Source organism: Littorina saxatilis, linkage group LG9 (genome assembly GCF_037325665.1).
Source record: "Littorina saxatilis isolate snail1 linkage group LG9, US_GU_Lsax_2.0, whole genome shotgun sequence".
NCBI lineage: Eukaryota > Metazoa > Mollusca > Gastropoda > Littorinimorpha > Littorinidae > Littorina > Littorina saxatilis.
Window position 1 is genome coordinate 44,354,084 of NC_090253.1, and position 19,850 is coordinate 44,373,933.

Consider the following 19,850-nt stretch of genomic DNA (forward strand, 5'->3'; position numbering starts at 1 on the left):
ACCCAAAATGCAGATAGCAGACATAAGCCGGCCACCAGTACAATACGTAAGATATGTAGGAAAACCACCAACAGCGCCAGTTGCTATGTTCGGCTGTGTCGCATGCTCTGCGACATTCATCTTCGCTGAGCACGAGGCGTTCCTCTGTTGATTTCTTGTAAAAGTTGCAGTCGTTGTAAACTGTTTGAGTATAATATCTGCAGGACTCTATGGAGAGGAAAACAAAAGGCGTTGATACGTTAAACAATGTCACTTTCAGTGAGAGAGAGAGAGAGAGAGAGAGAGAGAGAGAGAGAGAGAGAGAGAGAGAAAGAGAGAGAGAGAGAGAGAGAGAGAGACTCAGAGAGATAGAGAGAGAGAGAGAGGGTGTAAGAGAGAGATGGAGAGAGAGAGAGACACACACACACACACACACACACACACACACACACACACACACACACAACATACATACATATAGTCAAAGACAGAGACAGCGAACAAAGAACGATCAGTTATGGTGAAACCACTTTTTCTTGAATGCGGTTTTCTGTGTCTTGAGTGCAAAGTTCTTAGCATAAGAATAATGTCGGGAACAACATCAATATATGAAAGAAATATCACCTCTCTCTTAACAATAGCTCTAGCTAACCATGTCTGTGTTAATGTTAATAACCTGGATAATTCCTTACCTGTGATCTGAACTTCAGCGAGATCCCCGTCTGACACATGAAGAATCAGAAATGTTATAGATTTAACCAAAGCGCACACACACAACATAAATTAAATACATAAAAACATAATAGAACAGCTTTGTCCAAGTATGGTGTGATTCTACCTTCACAAATTTAACCTCATTGTAACTGAACATTTAAAATCCCAGGGACAGTTTGATAGGTAAACAAAACGCAGTAACAACACGAATTAGAAACACTCATTAATTTATCAATTGCTTTGTTGTTTTTAATTATTTTATTTTTCATTTGATTGTTTAACGGATTGTCTCTAAATGTTTGCTAATGGAAGCAACTTCATCAAGCGCAAATGATTCGTGAACTTGTTGTCACCCCTCCGCTGTCATTGTTTGATCTTCAGTTTGTTTGTTGTCATATTCGAAGTGGTTTTACATCTATGAACAAGAGTATTCACATGTTCAATCTACAGTAACCCCCCCCCACACACACACACACACAACAAAATAAGAAATTCAAGAAAATCATTTAAACTGTTGTTTTCTGTAGCAGCAGGTCTAGGCTACGCGACGTTTACAAACTACTATACATACTGCTTTTGTGTCTATGTTGCTCAAATATGCAAACATTTCTGATATTCTACACCCGTTAAATAGAGGCACATTACACTTAGGTCGTTTTGTTTTCATTGTTTGCTTAGGCGTTGGCCTGTGATTACAATCTCGTGAAATAACCAATGGGTATTGTTAAAATAAATTGTAATTCAATCAAGTTTGCGTTTTAATGAAACAGATCCTGTGATTGGTCAGAATGCCTCAACTCATTAAAAATTACCGGTGACTAATTACACATTAACATGCTTCCATTTGAAACTTCGAGGTCTTCATCGGGGATTGACGCCCGACAAAAGCTAATTGAAGCCCGACGGAGCGAAGCGACGGAGGGCTTTAATTAGACTTTGGGAGGGCGTCAATCCACGATGAAGACCGAGAAGTTTCAAATGGAAGCATGTTAATGTTATTGTAATTCAATCTGACGACGATCTCTTTCCTGCTTTCATGCGGTTGTAAACAGACAGAATTGGTTCTGTTCTGTTCACACACTACTTTCAGTCCACCTACCTGCAAGGGTCAAGTCCCAAGAAATATGTCTCTGTATTCCTATCGTATCACTCTGCTTCTGTTTTGTTTTCTTTCACACACATTTTCCCTTCTTTTTTGATGGGTTTCTGGATACCAAACTCTAAAACAAATTCTTTCATCACAAAAGCGATTTTTGGAATTGACTGACGTAGTCCGGAAGAATTCATGCATCAACTTACGTCACGTATTCGACGTCATCACTTCGCATACCTTATGGTCTCGGTATTTCGTTGGCCTTCATATTTCCTACTTGTAAAATGACCCTCAAAGCTAACCGAGACTAGTCAGGCGGTATCAATGCGCCTCGCCAGCAGGTTGTTAATGGATTTTTTAGCGAGTGGCTATCGACAATTAGTCACCGGTAATTTTTAATGAGTTGGGGCATTCTGACCAATCACAGGATCTGTTTCATTAAAACGCAAACTTGATTGAATTACAATTGTCGATAGCCACTCGCTAAAAAAATCCATTAACAACCTGGTTAGCTTTGAGGGTCATTTTACAAGTAGGAAATATGAAGGCCAACGAAATACCGAGACCATAAATTGTGCGAAGTGATGACGTCGATTGCTTGAGGTAAGTTGATACATGAATTCTTTCGGACTACGTCAGTCAATTCCAAAGATCGCTTTTGTGATAAAAAGAATTTGTTTTAGAGTTTGCTGTCCAGAAACCCGTCAAAAAAGAAGTGAAAATGTGTGTGAAAGAAAACAAAACAGAAGCAGAGTGATACGATAGGAATACAGAGACATATTTCTTGGGACTTGACCCTTGCAGGTAGGTGGACTGAAAGTAGTGTGTGAACAGAACAGAACCAATTCTGTCTGTTTACAACCGCATGAAAGCAGGAAAGAGATCGTCGTCAGATTGAATTACAATAACATTAACATGCTTCCATTTGAAACTTCTCGGTCTTCATCGTGGATTGACGCCCTCCCAAAGTCTAATTGAAGCCCTCCGTCGCTTCGCTCCGTCGGGCTTCAATTAGCTTTTGTCGGGCGTCAATCCCCGATGAAGACCTCGAAGTTTCAAATGGAAGCATGTTAATGTGTAAATACTATTTTTTGATATTTTGTGTTTAGCTCATGGTATATAAAGGTAACACCCTGGATGATGGCCTGTGTGGTATTAAATCCATGTCTGTGCTGTGCCTGAGATTATCAATATTCAATGTGAATGCTCGAATGACGACTTTCACATTGTTGCGTACTGTCTCGACATTGATATACTGCATAAATATGACATTCGACCAGATTTAACCTAGCACATTCACAATAGAGGCATTTTGTGTACATCTATATCGATATTTGTTTTAACTTGTTTGCAATATTCCTGAAACGCTGTTAGTGTTGACAAAGGCAGCAATGTACACACTTTGAACCGCTTACCCGGAGAGTCTCCTTCAGGGCACTGCCGGAAATAAACTTCATATACGTTTCCGGTTTGAGAAGGTTGTGAGGTCTCAGTTGATTGGTCACAGGAAATCTGTGGATCACTGACTGCGAAGAGTAGCTCGCACTGGAAGACGCCGAATCTGTCAAAATTGTCGAAGCGAAAAGCCCAACAGGGTAACCCATCTCTGGACGGGGATTTGAAGGATGTTGTTTCGCAAAAATACTTGCACTCATTTTTTGTCTCGGGATGGAAGACTGTTCGGCTTATTCTGACATCGCTTGCCGCTTTGCAGGAAGAACTTTCTAGTTGAAGTGGAGTCGACGACGTCACTGAAACAGAGATCGGGTTCTTATCTTTGGACAATAATTGATAATTGATTGTATTCAATAAGCTGTTAGTAAACAACATCATTATGGTTTTTTTTTATTGTGACTTCTCTTGTGAATTGAAAGAGGCAAATGAGTGTGTGCGTGCGTGCGTATGTGTGTGTGTGTGTGTGTGTGTGTGTGTGTGTATGTGTGTGCGTGCGTACGGGTGTTTGTGTGTGTGTGTGTGCGTGTGTGTGTGTGTGTGTGTCTGTGTGTGTGTGTGTGTGTGTGTCAGAAAGACACGGATGGGAGAGACACACAGGCATATACAGAGAATGTGCCACGTGCAACACTGTGTTTGAATCAAGGACTATATAAAGCTATTGCATAACACTCCATGTCAGACATTTTGAATACCAACCCGCTGCATCACAGAGACGAAGGAAGTCTCGAGATTCGTCATCCTCAGCCCATTCTCTGCACTCTGGTCGATCATCCAAGGCAAGGCCATGCCGAAGCAAGCACGTGAAATCGTCGCTTTTGCCAGTCGCGTTATACGTGTACCACCAACACCGTACTTGGTAAGACCACCCCAAGATAGTTTTTTGAATTATGGAGCCCTCACATTCATTCTCGCAGGCTTCTCTGTTAGGAACCTGAAACTGATTTATCTCCCGGTATTGTAAATCGCAACCGTAATAGTAGACGGGAACGTATCTGCAGGTTTCTGCACACAAACCAGGAGAAGAAAACTCATTTTGATCATAATGATAATTTTTGATAAACAGGACGTCACTACATTTGTCGTTCTGATTATAATATATATAAATAGTAGGTAATCATTGTAATGTGTATGTTCTTTATTTTCTTTAATGAATTTGTTGATGTATCTCATCGCGATGAGCCGTTGATCAGTATAGTGATAGATAGATATAATTGAATCACTTTTGGTGTAAATGCCGGCACAAAACTAAACTGGAGCTTCGTGGTATTTGTCCTTGGTCATATTCTTTTATGTTTCCATTTGGTCAATGCTTGACTGGATGATTTAACAAGGGCGTAGCTAGGGTAGCTTTTTTTTTTTTTTATCCCGCTGGATGTTTGTTTGTGATAAGCATTTCTCAAAAATAACCCAACCGATTTTGCTATGTAAATTGATACAATACATTTTTGCGCATTTGTTTGTTTCGTTTTTCTCCGCTTTTTGATAACGCGTTTTAATGAAGTCATGTTTGTGTTTGAGATAAAGACTGCGGCAGCACTGTGGCGGTCGCATTTTAAAGCAATTTGTTCTAAATATTTACAGAGTAGTCTTTGGTTTGGTCCGTACCATGGGATTGTAAATCAGCTTGGTACCTTAAAGGGATATAATGAATCAAACACACTGTCTTTAATCGCCTCAAGAGCTCTATAGTTTGGTTGTGGGGTTGTTTATAAATCTAAGCACACTAGGACTATCATCAAATAAGCGTCTGTCGAGCGCTCAGTTATTGATATTTGAAACGGCTGCGTTTGGGTAGAAATCCGATTTTTTTATTTCTCTGTACCGCCTTCTTCAACTGCTACGACTTGGTTGTGATTTTCGTCCATGCAGTACCGAATTGTTGCCCCCGAGAGCTCGTATTTCACGAAATTGTGCTTGAAATATGGAGTTGAAATCGCCCAAAAGTGCTACAGAGTTCGCGTTAGGGGCTGTATAGATGACACCGGACACGAGCGTTCGATAATTCAAATGTATTGATGTGTAAGGTGGTCTTTCGCGAAGGTGTATATTGACGCCGTGTTATATGCCTTTAAGCCCCAAACAGCGTGGATTGTGCTCGTGTTTCTTAGATTACATATTTGAAATCCTCGATCCGACGGCTTTGTCAGCTTCAACGTATGTTTACCCATCAGGATTGAAACACTATGACCAAGAACGGAAGTATAAACACTGCACAAGCCGCTTGTATTTCATGTATTAATTAACGTAGTTAGATATGGAGCATTTTTTGTGGTGTATTATTGCAGGTATTTGTAAATAACAACACAGCGAATAGTTCGTGAACGTCCGAATTGCCACAAACTTGTCTGAAAATAGCTCCTTAAATAGTGCATCTTCCGGTTAAGAACAAATGCTTTATGAAAATTTCAACTGAGTTTTGCCATGTCTGTGTGGTAGAATTTGAATTTAACCACGAAGTGATACAATTGTATTCATTATTTCTTTCTAATTCCAAGAAAATATAGCGTTGTTTTGCTTGACTGCAACTGTGCTCATAATTATTAAGAAGAGTCCCGTCACGAAACAGCGGAAGTCGGTATTCCCCACGACCTACACCAAGTGGGGAATCCAGATCAAGGGATCTAGAAGAAAACCGGAAACTGCGTTGTTGGTAATTTTCGACTGATTTAAATGAAATTGATAACACATTATTTGGTGATTTATTTTCGTCTCCTATCTTAGACAGACAGGCAGGCATTTAGACAGACAGGTATTTAGACAGACAGACAGACAGAAAGTCAGACAGACAGAAGGCGAAATAAATGTTGTGTAACGTATTGCATTTGTGGTCATGTATTTCTAGCCATTTGTAATTTGATAGAGCATGTACTTATAAGATACAAAATGCATGCAATGCTTGCCTCTATTTCATATACACTCCTCGTTTGTAAAAGTCGCCAAGTTGTGCCTATTCTGAATTTGAACATGGGAATGAATGGTTTTGTTGGATTACGAAACTGGGTGAAATAAGTTTTTGCTAAGTTTATACAAAAAAAAGGTAATTTCTCTGTGAAGTACCTTCAGGCTATTTTTGGTGTATATTTCGTTTGTACACAAACATAACACTGTCTTTTGCTCGGTCAGAAAATATCATTCTTAACAAAAACTTAACGACTTTTGGCCAACTTATAACCCCATCATGATGTACATGTCACCCTTTTTCTTCCATACACATGAGGCATGACAAGACTTTTTTTTCTCATATTAACATTGTATTATACAGGCAAGAAACAAAATTGTCACTCACGAGACCATACCACTGAAGATAGGAAAGAAACCAACATGCAGCTCAGTATCTGGCCACGATTCATTGAAGACAACATTGCTCTCATACACAATAGTATAATACACGTATGTCCAAGTATTTTGTGTATGGGTTGAAACCTGCGGATCTGTACGATTCGAACACAGAACTGATCAAACAAGCAAGGAAGCATTCGTAAATATATGACATGGACGTCATGTACAATTTATGTTGTTAAAGGTACCCTCCTTCTCCTGAAGGCAAAGGTAAAGATAGTCCCATAACCATTTTTGGTCGTGGGGGAGCGATATGTTAAAGATCTCAACTACTCGCGGCCCGAGCTAAATGAGGGCGGTGCCCACTCCTCTCCCTCGCTGCCTTTGCCTTTCCCGTTCCTGGATAGATTCAGATACCCAATTCCAGCTTGGGGTACTGGAGAACGTATATAACGATCGGGTATTTGTATTCCCGGGTGGGAATCGAACCCACGACCTCCAACGTAAGAGGAATTATTAAGCGGTCTATAACCAATGTGCCACTCTGGCTCTCTGCTCACGAAGACCCGCTGGTACATTTCCAATGGTCAACCCGGGCTTCCACCTGGGAAATGAACAATCTCCTACTTAGACTAATACCAAAATCTAAAGCCTCGTTGTTTTCTGCGCATGGTGGAATTTGTTTGCTGAATTAGTGCAGTAACAGACATCTGTGTCAGTCTGAACATATTTGCTGAATTAGTGCAGTAACAGACATCTGTGTCAGTCTGAACATATTTGCTGAATTAGTGCAGTAACAGACATCTGTGTCAGTCTGAACATATTTGCTGAATTAGTGCAGTAACAGACATCTGTGTCAGTCTGAACATATTTGCTGAATTAGTGCAGTAACAGACATCTGTGTCAGTCTGAACATGTTTGCTGAATTAGTGCAGTAACAGACATCTGTGTCAGTCTGAACATGTTTGCTGAATTAGTGCAGTAACAGACATCTGTGTCAGTCTGAACATGTTTGCTGAATTAGTGCAGTAACAGACATCTGTGTCAGTCTGAACATGTTTGCTGAATTAGTGCAGTAACAGACATCTGTGTCAGTCTGAACATATTTGTTCCTATACAAAATTGCCCCTCTGCCTAGGAATCGGCCAGTTTGTTGATGCTTTGTATACGAACACATTACAGGGTGCTCTCATCCCAGTTAAAATCTTGGTAAAATCTGTTGTGGAGTGGCTGGTCGTTGAAACGAGAAGGGAGGCATCTTTAACGGAACGGAACGCAAAACTTCAAACATTGCCCACGTAAATCGAAATGCAATCGAAACGCTGTTAAACGTTTCTTACTCTGAGTCGTATGAATTTCTTAAGGCAGTCACCTTTGTGTTGGGTTTGAATACACACCATCATGTGTATATTAAGATCAGAAAAGTACCCCCGAGGAAGGCTAGCCGACTAGATATGAGGTTTACGACGTAGCCGCGGTCTCTGGCGTGACTTGGCTAAAAGAAAGAAACTCCAATGTTCAATCGATTCATTAATGTTTGTTTGCTAGTACGAACTTGGCGATCTATCTTGCATGCGTTCATTTTGATTGATTGGTTTAACCAATTTCAAACAGAAATTGTTCCCAGTGTTTGTCGAGAGAGTTTTTTTGTTTAAAAGAGCTACGCGTTCCGAATGTGATAACTGAAATTCCAGTACAGTAAGTTTAGTTTTCATTTTTGAATGCACGATTTTCTCCAAAAAATGACATATTTTGAAGTTTGTGGTGTCCCCATTTTTTTTCAAGCTATGGTGATCACATTTGGCATGAACATTGCATAAAAGTAGTGCTATGGTATGAACCAAAACATCTTTAGTCTAACCAGTGGTCAGCAAAAAATATTTTTTTCAAGTTGGTATTTTTGATTTTTTTTTAGTACAACATTTGGTAACATGTAGACATACAGACAAACACTTTTGATACAGATACAGAACTTATCTTACAATTGTCGACGGAACTCGCTTGCAAGATGCTGGCGAGGCGAGTCTCGTCGACAATTTTGAGATATGTGTATTATCTATATCATCTGTTTGTCTGTCTGTCTACTTAAAAGACCACGGGGCCGAAATACTGTAACGTTTTGCTTTGTAAAAAATGAATAACCTATAGTTTTGGTTTTTACATTTAGTCAAGTTTTGACTAAATGTTTTAACATAGACGGGGAATCGAGACGAGGGGTGTGGTGTATGTGAGTGCGTGTGTGTAGAGCGATTCCGAGAAAACTACTGGACCAATTGTCATGACTCTTCACATGAGAGTTCATGGGTATTGGGGTGTGCACGTTAAAGATCCCACGATTGACAAAAGGGTCTTTCCTGGCAAAATTGTATAGGCATAGATACAAAAGTCCACCAAAATACCCGTGTGACTTGGAATAATAGGCCGTTAAAAGTAGGATATGCGCCGAAATGGCTGCGATCTGCTGGCCGATGTGAATGCGTGATGTATTGTGTAAAAAAAATTCCATCTCACACGGCATAAATAAATCCCTGCGCCTTGAATCCGTATGTTGAAATATGCGCGCGATAACAAGCTGCATAAAATAAACAATAACAAGAGGCGAAGCCTTCAAGGCTCACGTAAGAAATCGACAAACAGTAACACAAACTCAATCACTCCGTCACACATACACACACACAGTACACACACACACACACACACACACACACACACACACACACACACACACACACACACACACACACACACACACACACACACACACACACATACACAGAAAGAGCATAGGTGAAACTGTGCAAGAAAGCGAGACACTAGATCTAGATCTGTCTGTCTGCATGTAGCCTACTTACATGGACACGACTGCCAAATAGTCTCGGCCCGCTCAAAATAACAATCACCGAGACTTTCAGTAATTCCATCGCGTGACGTCTAACCCTCGTACGTCATAATGTGACGTCAATGTAATATGACGTCTTCAAATGTTAAAGTTTCTACCACAGACACGTATACATACATACATACGCACGCACGCACGCACGCGCACGCACAGACAGACAAAGTTTACCAACGCATAGGCTACACTTACGTGAGCCAAAAATGATATCCCCATACGTGTTTTTTTCTGTCATTTTATCGATAAATGTCTTTGATGACGTTATATTAGAGAAAGTTGAGGCAGCATTGTCACGCCCTTATTTTTTGACCAAATTGATTGACATTTTGGTCAAGCAATCTTCCACGAAGTCCGGACTTTGGTATTGCATTTTAGCCTGGAGGCTAAACAATTGATTCATGGGTTTGGTCATAAAAGATCTGAAAATTGTATTTAATTTTTCTTTTATATAAAAGGATCCAAAAACAATTTCATCTTATTCTTCATCATTTCCTGAATCCAAAAATATATAAATATGTTCTATTCGGATTAAAAACAAGCTCAGAAAGTTAAACAAAAAGAATAGAGGTACAGAAAAGCGTGCTATCCCGCTCAGCGCATGCAACCACTACCGCCCTATATTGGCTTGTCAATTTCACTGCCTTTTCCACGAGCGAGGGACTGACAATGCTATACAGTCTTGGTAAAATTGTTTTAGTGCATTCGGTTTCATTCTGTGACAGCTCGAATAAATGTAGTAATTTCGCCTTCTGCGACTTGTTTTAATTCTGTTTTATCTGTGTATTCTCGATAGTATCTGTAGCATTGCTGGTGTTACTCACTGCAGAACGTAATTGGTCGGAGGTCCACTCAGTTGTGGATTGAACATTGATGTTTGTGTCGGTCGCTGGTTTAGATGTTTCTGTTGTACCATTGTCATCATTGGGGTTTGATGTTACTGTCGATGATAAGTACTGCAAAAATGAACACGTATTTTAATTTATTTAAAACAATATTTTTTGAAAGTATTGTTCGTAATCTATTAGTCTCTCTACCTTTCTCTCTCTCAATGTCTATCCCTGTCTGTCTCTGTCTGTCTGTATGCCAGAGTGTCTCTTTCCCCCTTTCTATGCTGCTCTCCCTCTTTCTATGTCTGTCTGTGCGTCTCTCTCTCTCTCTCTCTCTCTCTATTTCTCTCTCTCTCTCTCTCTCTCTCTCTCTCTATCTGTTGCCACTCTTATCGTCTCTCTATTCTGAATCTGCCTGTCAGTCTGGCTGTCTGTCTACGTGTCTGTCTGCCTGTCTGTCTTACATTCTATCATTCTTTATTTGTCTCCACATGCCTGTCGGTCTGTGTGTCTGTCTCTGTATCCATCTGGAGAAGACATGTAGCTCTAGGCTTTTAGTTCAGAATCCGCTATAAAAACGTACAAGAAACATCTGCGCATATAAAAAACGCTGGCGCTGGACCCGAGTACTCTTCAGTGTGAAAGTTTTTGTCTTGTGCACGTGGATTTAAAAAAAAAATTTATTTATTTATTTTACACAATTAAAAAAACTATTAGAGTAAAATTAAACATTAAAACGTTCATAATAAACAATAGTAAACAAGAATTAAAAAAAAAATAGACCGCTCATGCTGGGAATCGAACCCGTATCACTTTGGCAGTGAACTCAAAATTTAATGACAAGACTGCTAACGTTGCTGCTTCATAAAATTAGGTCGCGCAGTGGCACACGCACGCAAAGCACGCACGCACCCAAAGCCTGGTTGTCGCTGGCTGACTGGGCGGTTCTATGAGCCCATGAGCGATACGCATGCTTTTCATGACGCACGCGTTCGGCTGTTCTATCAGCTCAATGGCTGGCTGTCGCTCCGATTGAATTCGTCCAACCGTCAAAAACGTTTGTGTTTTTTGGGGCATTTAGGTCCCAGGTAACATTATGAAGTTTTAATACGATCAATCGGACCTATTATCAAGTTAGTGTATCAACTTTTGAAAGAACTGCGCCCAGCAGTTTCCCAGCAATAAGCTGTTAAGTCGAGACAGACAGACAGACACACACACACACAATTAAAGTCTGCTGGACCCTCCTACTGCGTACTCGGGGATAATTTATATGTAGTTACCTGGGAGGCTGCAGACACGGCGGTAGTATTCATGCTTGGAACTGTTAAAACCATGTAAGCATTGATTAGGATGCAGGAAGTAAGTGAATGGCAAGAAGACAAACACCATCTAAACCAACAGCATCGTTTGTCGCCAAAGACTGTTTTTTCACACTCCTTCTTGCATTCGTTGGCATTGGCACCACTATGGTAGTTGAAATCCATCGAAATGATAGTGCACGTAGTGGCATAGGTTGGGATGTAGTATATAGTAGTAGTATGTCGTAGTAGTGGACTGTAAATAATGATCGACCGGCGATTGGATACAAGCTCCTGTGGGATGTACCAGCACTCATCTGAAAATAAATAAAATACGTAAAATAAACGTCATCATCTTTAGACTCAAAACACAAGCAAAGTAGGTTGTTGGAACGTTTGTTATTGACAAAACAATACATTCACAGATATTTCGACCCAACGGTCTTTTAAGTGAACAGACAAACAAATATTCACACAAAACTTATCTTGATAGTTCTATCAGTTTACGTCCACTCGTCAGGAAGCCGAGCGAATTAATTTGTTTTCTTTTTCTTTTTTCTTTCTTGTTTTTTTATTCTGAATGTTGGAATGTTGGCAGTCTCTTTGTTTTTGGATTTGTCTTCAGCTTTAGTTTAAAATCGTTACTGCAGTTAAATAAACAATACAAACCAATAATGAACTGCTAAAATGTATATCAAACTCTAGTCTAGGTTTCCTTGAGTGATAATGTTGAAGGATGAATGATACATTGTAGACGGATGCATGTTTTTGATTACAAGCAACACAATGATGTGCTTGGCAAACAAATAAAAATTATAAAAATTAAACACCCATAATGTTTTATCTATATATGTTGGGAATTGCCTGGACGTTATGACTATTATCGACCTATAAGAACATGTCAATTTTGCTATTTGTCATAAGCTTTAAACACAATTGAACCGCACAAGAAAACGTTTACATTTTGCTAGTTTACGTACATGTGTATGTTGTTATGCCTATGGCGTGCTTTGAGGAAGTGGTAACCAAAATTGTCAGATCCCATAAACTAACCAAGTACTTACCAGTTGTGGAAACTGACGAGATAAAAGACACCAACAACAGTACAGCATAATCTGCATTGTCACGCAGTTCCCGAAAGTGTAACCTAAGCAATTCTGACATAGATTTAAGCGCGGATGTCGCACCACTGTTGTGTGACAAATTCCTCTTGCTCGTTCAGAACAAGTGTTTGTTTTTACATTTAGTTAAGTTTTGACTAAATGTTTTAACATAGACGGGGAATCGAGACGAGGGTGTGGTGAGAGTGAGAGAGAGAGAGAGAGAGAGAGAGAGAGAGAGAGATTGATTGATTGATTGATTGATTGATTGATTGATTGATTAAACTTTATTACAGAAGGATGGAGATTTTAGGCGTTGCCTAGTCTTACAATCTGTCCTTGCTAACTAACATGAATACAAAACAGAACATGAAAACATCATAAGAGCAAAAATGGTTGACGGCAAAAATAATCGTACAAATGATAATAAATGGCATTCAAAGGCAAAGAAAAAGTTATAGTATTTGATACTATTAAATACAATAACAGCAGTAGAAATATGAAACTAGAAATAATGGTAATGATGATGATGTCATAACGATAATAGCAATACTAACTGTAAAAAAAAAAATTAAAATAAAAAAAAATAAAAAGTCACGAGCAATAGAAACATAATATGGTCCAAATGAAACAACAACGGCAAGCAAGCAAAATAACAAACAGTAAGTCATTTGTATTTTACAAAAGATACCGACAACATAGCAAAAGGAAGAAAAGAACTACAACAAAGGATATACCAACACAACAGTAACAACAGAAACAGCAACCCCAAAAAGAGACTGCTATAAGATAACCGGTATGTATGATAACATTAGGACGGTTTAATACATCGGAGTAAACCCATTTTGAATCACCACTAGGTTACGATAACGGTGGAACGCTCCACTTGGAATCAGATTTGAAACAAATGTCTGTGTATTTGCTTTTTAAAGGCTTTGATTGATGGAATATATTTTAATGCTGTTGGAAGTGAATTCCACACTGATGACCCTGAAAATGCAAGACTAGACTTGTACAAATCTAGTCGAGGGCGAGGTGGAATGAATTTACTAGAATCATACCTGTTGGTTGCTTTTTGAAACAGCGACAGAATGTACGCTGGGACTTCCTTGTTCATAACTCTAAACATGAATAATGATTTATTCAGTTTAAGCTGCTGGTTCAACGGAAGGAGGCCAAGCAGTTTCAGTTTTTTGTCAGTAGTGACCGATGAGTTAGGTATCATAAGTTTAGCTGCACGACGATGGAGAGAATTCCGTTTGATCATGTGAACATTACTGCAGTTGTCCCATAACGTAGAAGCATAACTTAAATGCGAAAGAATGTGTGCATGGTAAAATAATTTAAGAACTGAAGTGTCGACATAATATCGTAGCTGCGAGAATAAGAACATGTTTCTCGACAGCGTTTTGTTTATATTGTTTAAATGACATTTCCAGTTTAGCTCAGAATCTATTGTGACTCCTAGAACCCGATGTTCACGCACTTGCTCAATCGGTGATGATCCAAGGTTAAGCTTTAGATCAAGTGGGGCCAGCTGATGTTTCTGTCTAGAAGTGATTACCATACTTTTGGTTTTTGCAGGATGAACTATCATAGTATTAGTGTTAGAGAGAGAGAGAGAGAGAGAGAGAGAGAGAGAGAGAGAGAGAGAGAGAGAGAGAGAGAGAAAGAGAGGGGGGGTTGAGAGAGAGAGAGGGGGGTTGAGAGAGACAGAGAGAGAGAGAGAGAGAGAGAGAGAGAGAGAGAGAGAGAGAGAGAGAGAGAGAGAGAGAGAGAGGGGGGTTGAGAGAGAGAGGGGGGTTGAGAGAGAGAGAGAGAAAGAGAGAGAGAGAGAGAGAGAGAGAGAGAGAGAGAGAGAGAGAGAGAGAGAGAGAGCGAAAGAGGGAGGGAAAAAGAGAAACAATGACAATTCTTTATTTAACGATGGTAATAGATAAGGCAGTGATCTGCTATTTTACATCCAGCCATCAGTGCAGCATTTTCGGGGGTCTTTTTATGTAATGGTAGGTCAGATTTGGAGGGCATGATACAACGAGTAACAAACTTGGAGCTAAACATAATGTATTTTCCCTCATCTTTGGCCATGTTCAAGGACAGTTCAATGTCTAACTTTGTGTGGAGAGGTGATTCTCTCAGGTGCCAGGAGATTGGTTCCAGATAACTCTCGCTTACTCCATTACACATGTTGTATGCATATAGAGCGCTTACTTCCCTTTGGTTGCGTGAAGAGGTAATAAGTTCGTGCTGTGATTGGCTACTATTGTATCTGAATAGTTTGCTGTTATTGTGTTGTTGTTGTTTTTTTGCGTGCGTTTTGTCGATTCATTTATAGTTTCTGTATTGTCATTATCTGTTAACCTTTGGAAGTATATGTAGCATGTGTTCATCATGCGGCAGCTGTCGAACGCAGAGCTAGAGGCGAGCCGGTAGCATACACTGTAAACTACCTTGTGTACGCCCACCCACCCTTTTGCACCAATGTCGTTCAAAAGTAGGTGGCGGGCGTTTACTAGGTACTGTACCTATGCAAAATCTGTTCCTCGTGAGAAAAAGCAGTATTTGATCACTTGTTATGAGAATGATCGAAGGATTTGTTTCTGTGCGAAAATGTTTATAGTACCCTCTACGTCTCTTTCTCTGCAACACAGGCGCGTTCGTGTGTTCAAGTGCCTCGTCAGAATGGAACATGGAAACTAACCACAACAATTCCTTTGTGTCATACTTTCAGAACAACAAATGCTCATATCGCATGATGATTCCATTGTTACGCGGAGCAGCAGCGCGTGTGTCTGAAGAAAAATCAATATCTTGCAAACACTAAAATATCATAATTGTAGTCAGATCTTTTGTCCTGATCAAAGTCATATAGCAAACACAGCGCCGCATTAAATAAAAACCCAGTCAGTTCACTCGATCTCTTTAAATGTCGACCTCTCAAACCTCAGAAGAGTTTCTCAAATCTTTGTCCACGTTTGGCATCCTAAGCTATTTGCATAATCGCTTTATTCGTCAAATGTTTGCAAGCACTCGCAACACTCGCAAGGCCACTCGCAACGCTCGTAATACATCCGCAAGACATTCGTATATGGATGTGTATGCATTCGCAATGACCGGTAAGGCTTCGAATTTTCAATATTTTTTCCTGTCCATTCGCCTCTTTTTTTGCCGAATACATGTTCATATTCGCAAGGATATTCGGCACAGTGTAAGACAGGCATCATCGATGCAATTCGCTCTACACACGGAACCTTTAAGCCTGTCTTACACTGTGCCGAATATCCTTACGAATAGGAAAATGTTGTATTCGGCAAAAAAAGAGACGAATGGACAGGAAAAAACAGAGAAAAATCGAAGGCTTACGAATCCTTGCGAATGTCATACGAATGGTTGCGACTGCTTGCGAATGTCTACCGATCATTGCGATTGTATACGAATCCATATACGGATCTATTACGAACGTTGCGAGTGGCCTTGCGAGTGTTGCGAGTGCTTGCAAACATATTACGAATAAAACGAGTATGCAATTCGCATTGTTCGTAATGTTGCTCTTACGCTCTGGCGAATTGCCCTTGCGAATAGAATTCGGCAATAACTCGTAATGATCGGGACATGGTCGCAAGACATTCGTAAATGTTCTTAACCATTCGTCTCTTTTTGGGAACATTAGCAACATGCTCCTAATATTCGCAAGGAAGTCATATTCTGAATGTTTCACAACGTACTCTTAAGTATTCGCAAACCATTCGTAATCATCGTAAAGGTATGCGTAGCGCTCGCAAGCATTCGTAAGGACTTTATTCGTGCACATTTTGCCAACATCTTGCGAATGGTTGCGAATTCATTACGAATTTCTCAGGAATGTTTTGACCATTTCTGCTCAATTCATAAGAATGTAGCGAAAGCCTTACGAATGCTTGCGAGTGACTGCAATTGCTTGCGAATGTTTTACGTAAGAATATCTTGCAAACGTCTTGCAACTAAACGGCGATTTTGATGCGAATGTATTCTCAATGTTCGGAACACATTCGCAAGCACTCGCAACCATTTGTAAGACATTCGCAAGGATTGGTAAGGCTTCCAATTTTCTATATTATTCATGTCCATGTGTCTACTTTTTGCCGAATACATGTTCATATTTGCAAGGATATTCGGCACAATGTAAAGACAGGCATAACGAATGGTTGCAAATGGCTTGCTAGCGCCACGAATACATTGCGGTGATTACAAATGTCTTGCGAGTACTAACGAGTACGTTGCGAAAAAATAGCAATATGACTTCTTTGCGAATATTAGGAGCAAGTTGCTATGTTCAAAACAAGAGACGAATTGTAAGGAATAGTTAAGAACATTTACGAAAGTCTTGCGACCATGTCCCGATCATTGTGAATTATTGGAAAATGCTATTCGCAAGGGCAATTCGGCACAGTGTAAGAGTAGCTTTAGGGCTACTTAAGGAGAAGTCAGACCGCTTTAATTTCTATACTCACGGGTACAGATGCTAGCAGCCATAGACACGCTAATTCAGATAAAGCACCGACGAGTCCAGTCTCTACAACAATTGTTAAGGATATAATCAGCGCTACACATCGTGCCACACGAACTATACCAGATAGATCCAAGACAACACCAGACCTGACCAACGCTTCTCTGAAAACGCTCAGAGCCATTCACAACCTAACAGAGGCAACAACTGGCGTTTTCAAACCCACAGGAACACTGACCACCCATACAGACGTCTGTCCACAGATCATTGAAGCGGAACTCATGTTGTGCACGGTGAAACGACCAATAGGTCAACCAATGAATTTGATATCAATCAATTGATCAACACATTGGCTGTTCTACCAGCTATGTGAGTCGTGTCGTTGAATATTACTTATGTTCCTTGTTGGTGAGTGTGAAGCAGAACAAGAAAACTTGACAAAGACCAGAAGTACGAGAACACCTACTTACGAGTACATTTGAAAGACAGATGCTTAATTGTTTTCTTCATGTATCCATACCAATTAGTCCCCGCCTTTCCTAGCAAACAGACAAACAAACAAACAAACCCATCAAGACTAACAAACACTAGTCACTACAGCTACAACAGCAGCTGACCAAACAGACAACACCAACACACACAAACAGGAAGCAAACCAACTAAACCAAACAAGAAAGCTGATTAGCTGAGTATTCTTCTCAAACACGTCGTCCTCAGTGTCTTCCCTTCTGTCGTCGCTGTGCCGCGATGTAGACCATCCACCTCTCCGCCCTCTCCCTCCTCCTGTTCTCACCCCTCACCCCCAGCGCGTTCAGAAAGGGGCGGAGCGCCGAGGTGATTGGCAGGGCCAGCACCACGATGTGCACGTACACACCAGCAGGCAGAGAGGACCCTCGCCACGCCAGCACTGTCAGGAGGCTCAGCGACAGCCAGCACACCACGCTCAGCACACAGGAGGAGAAGACTCGCCTGGCGAGACTGACGTCCTGGCCTGTGGGAGTCCACCTTGTAGGGCTAGACCGTTGGAGGCTCTTGTTAGTGTTGGTTGTCATAGCAGCGCTTGCTGAGTCAGGAATATGTGTGGTGGTAGGAGTGGTGTTGGCTGGAGAACTCGGGATGTGCTGAACGACTTGGCTAGTGCTCATGCTGGCTCCTGAACTTTGAACGATTGTGCTTGCCGTTGCTTGTCTGAGTAGGTCGCGAGTATCTGTGTTGGTATCGGCAGTGTAGCTTGATATGTTGCTACTGGAAGACAGGGTGGCGTCGGGGTCTTGCATTCTCCTGTTGGTATTTGTGGTATTAGAAGAGCCCTGGGCATTGTCATTGATGGGAACGGGTAGGGTTGTACCGCGAATATTACTGTTAGCGGTTGTGATCTTGTTGGGTGGGCTATACAGGCTCTTGGTGTCACTCAGCGCTGTCGTGTTAAGAAGTCTGATAGAAATACACGTCAACCCAACAGCGGTCAACAACATCAGGACAAGGTTGGAAACAACAACGAAGACGACGAAGGTTGCTTCCTCTAGCTGTGCCACCTGTTCCAGTGTTACGGGTAGGGGAATGCAGAGCGCTGTCTGACTAAAGAGTTCCCCAGATGTCGCTAGAGGCAGCAAGGGTAAGGTCGCGACAAGCACACACACCGCCCAAACCACCACGCACATCACATGAGCATGTACCGGCTTGAACGAAAACATGTGGGTTTTGGATGACAAAGGGAGCATCCTGTCGAAGGTGAGCAGAACGACAAAGGAGACAGTCAGCTGAGGTGACAGCAGGAATAAGAAGGAGACCGTTCTGCAAGCCACACCGTGTCTCCAGGCAGTGTCTGCCAACACATAGCTCCCCTGGTGAAGCTTCTCTGCAACAGCAAACACAGCAATACACACACCCATCACAGCGTCGCCTACAGCGAGATGCGTGGTAAACACTCCTGTCGCAGTCAATGCATTTTTTCTGATTGCAAGGACGTTATTGATGAAAATGGCCGCATTTCCCAGTAATGCCAAACAGCAGCAGAGAGGCAGCAAAACTCTATGAACAGACGATGACAACAGACGATCACAGGAGGACACAGGGTCTGTGGGTGCTTGGCAGTCTGTAGGATTGAACCCCGTGGGCAGAATAGACGGACAGCACAACTTGTAGCTCTCGGCGTGCACCCTCTCTAACGCCTCAAAACCCAGCATGACGTCATACTGAAAATGGGTCACGTGACAGCCTCGAAGATCAAGAACCCGGATGTTTTGTAGAGATTCGTTGTCACTTCGACGCATTCTACGTACGTTGCTGTGTGAAAGATTGAGAGTTTGTAAATTTGGAAAAGGGACAAATTGACTGAAATCCACGTTATCGAGTGTCACTCCGGATATATCCAACAGTTCAACCCGAGGCAAGGTCAGAGTCAGGTTAGGTCTAGCAGAAAAGATGGACGTTATAGGATTCCTAGAAAGAATCAACACCTTTAAGTTTCCCAGTCCGAGCAATTGAAAAACCTCGACAGAACTGATAACATTATCGGTCAGATCTAAACTACGTACATTGGGAAATGTAAAATTATCCACATTGTTAACTCCACAACGGCTGAGGCCCAGATGAATGAGCATAGTGTTGTTGGACAATTGACCAACACGCATGCCACTGCCCGCTGCGTCCAGATAGCGAAGGTCAGAGTACTCTGCGGCCTGGAAAGTCGTGTTGCACGTGAAGGCCAGCCCGTGACA

At 41.2% G+C, this 19,850-nt stretch overlaps 1 protein-coding gene across 1 annotated transcript in view; it reads right to left on the bottom strand.

Annotated features, from left to right (window-relative positions):
• LOC138977215 (mucin-2-like) overlaps positions 1–4,027 on the bottom strand; it is a 28,864-nt gene extending 24,837 nt beyond the window's left edge. The window contains exons 1-4 of the mRNA XM_070350120.1: positions 3,938–4,027; positions 3,202–3,223; positions 672–701; positions 73–207 (exon numbers count right to left, since the gene is read on the bottom strand). Coding sequence (XP_070206221.1) covers positions 73–207; positions 672–701; positions 3,202–3,223; positions 3,938–4,027 — 277 coding nt within the window. The remainder of the gene's footprint in view (positions 1–72; positions 208–671; positions 702–3,201; positions 3,224–3,937) is intronic.
• Between the last annotated feature and the right edge of the window lie 15,823 nt (positions 4,028–19,850).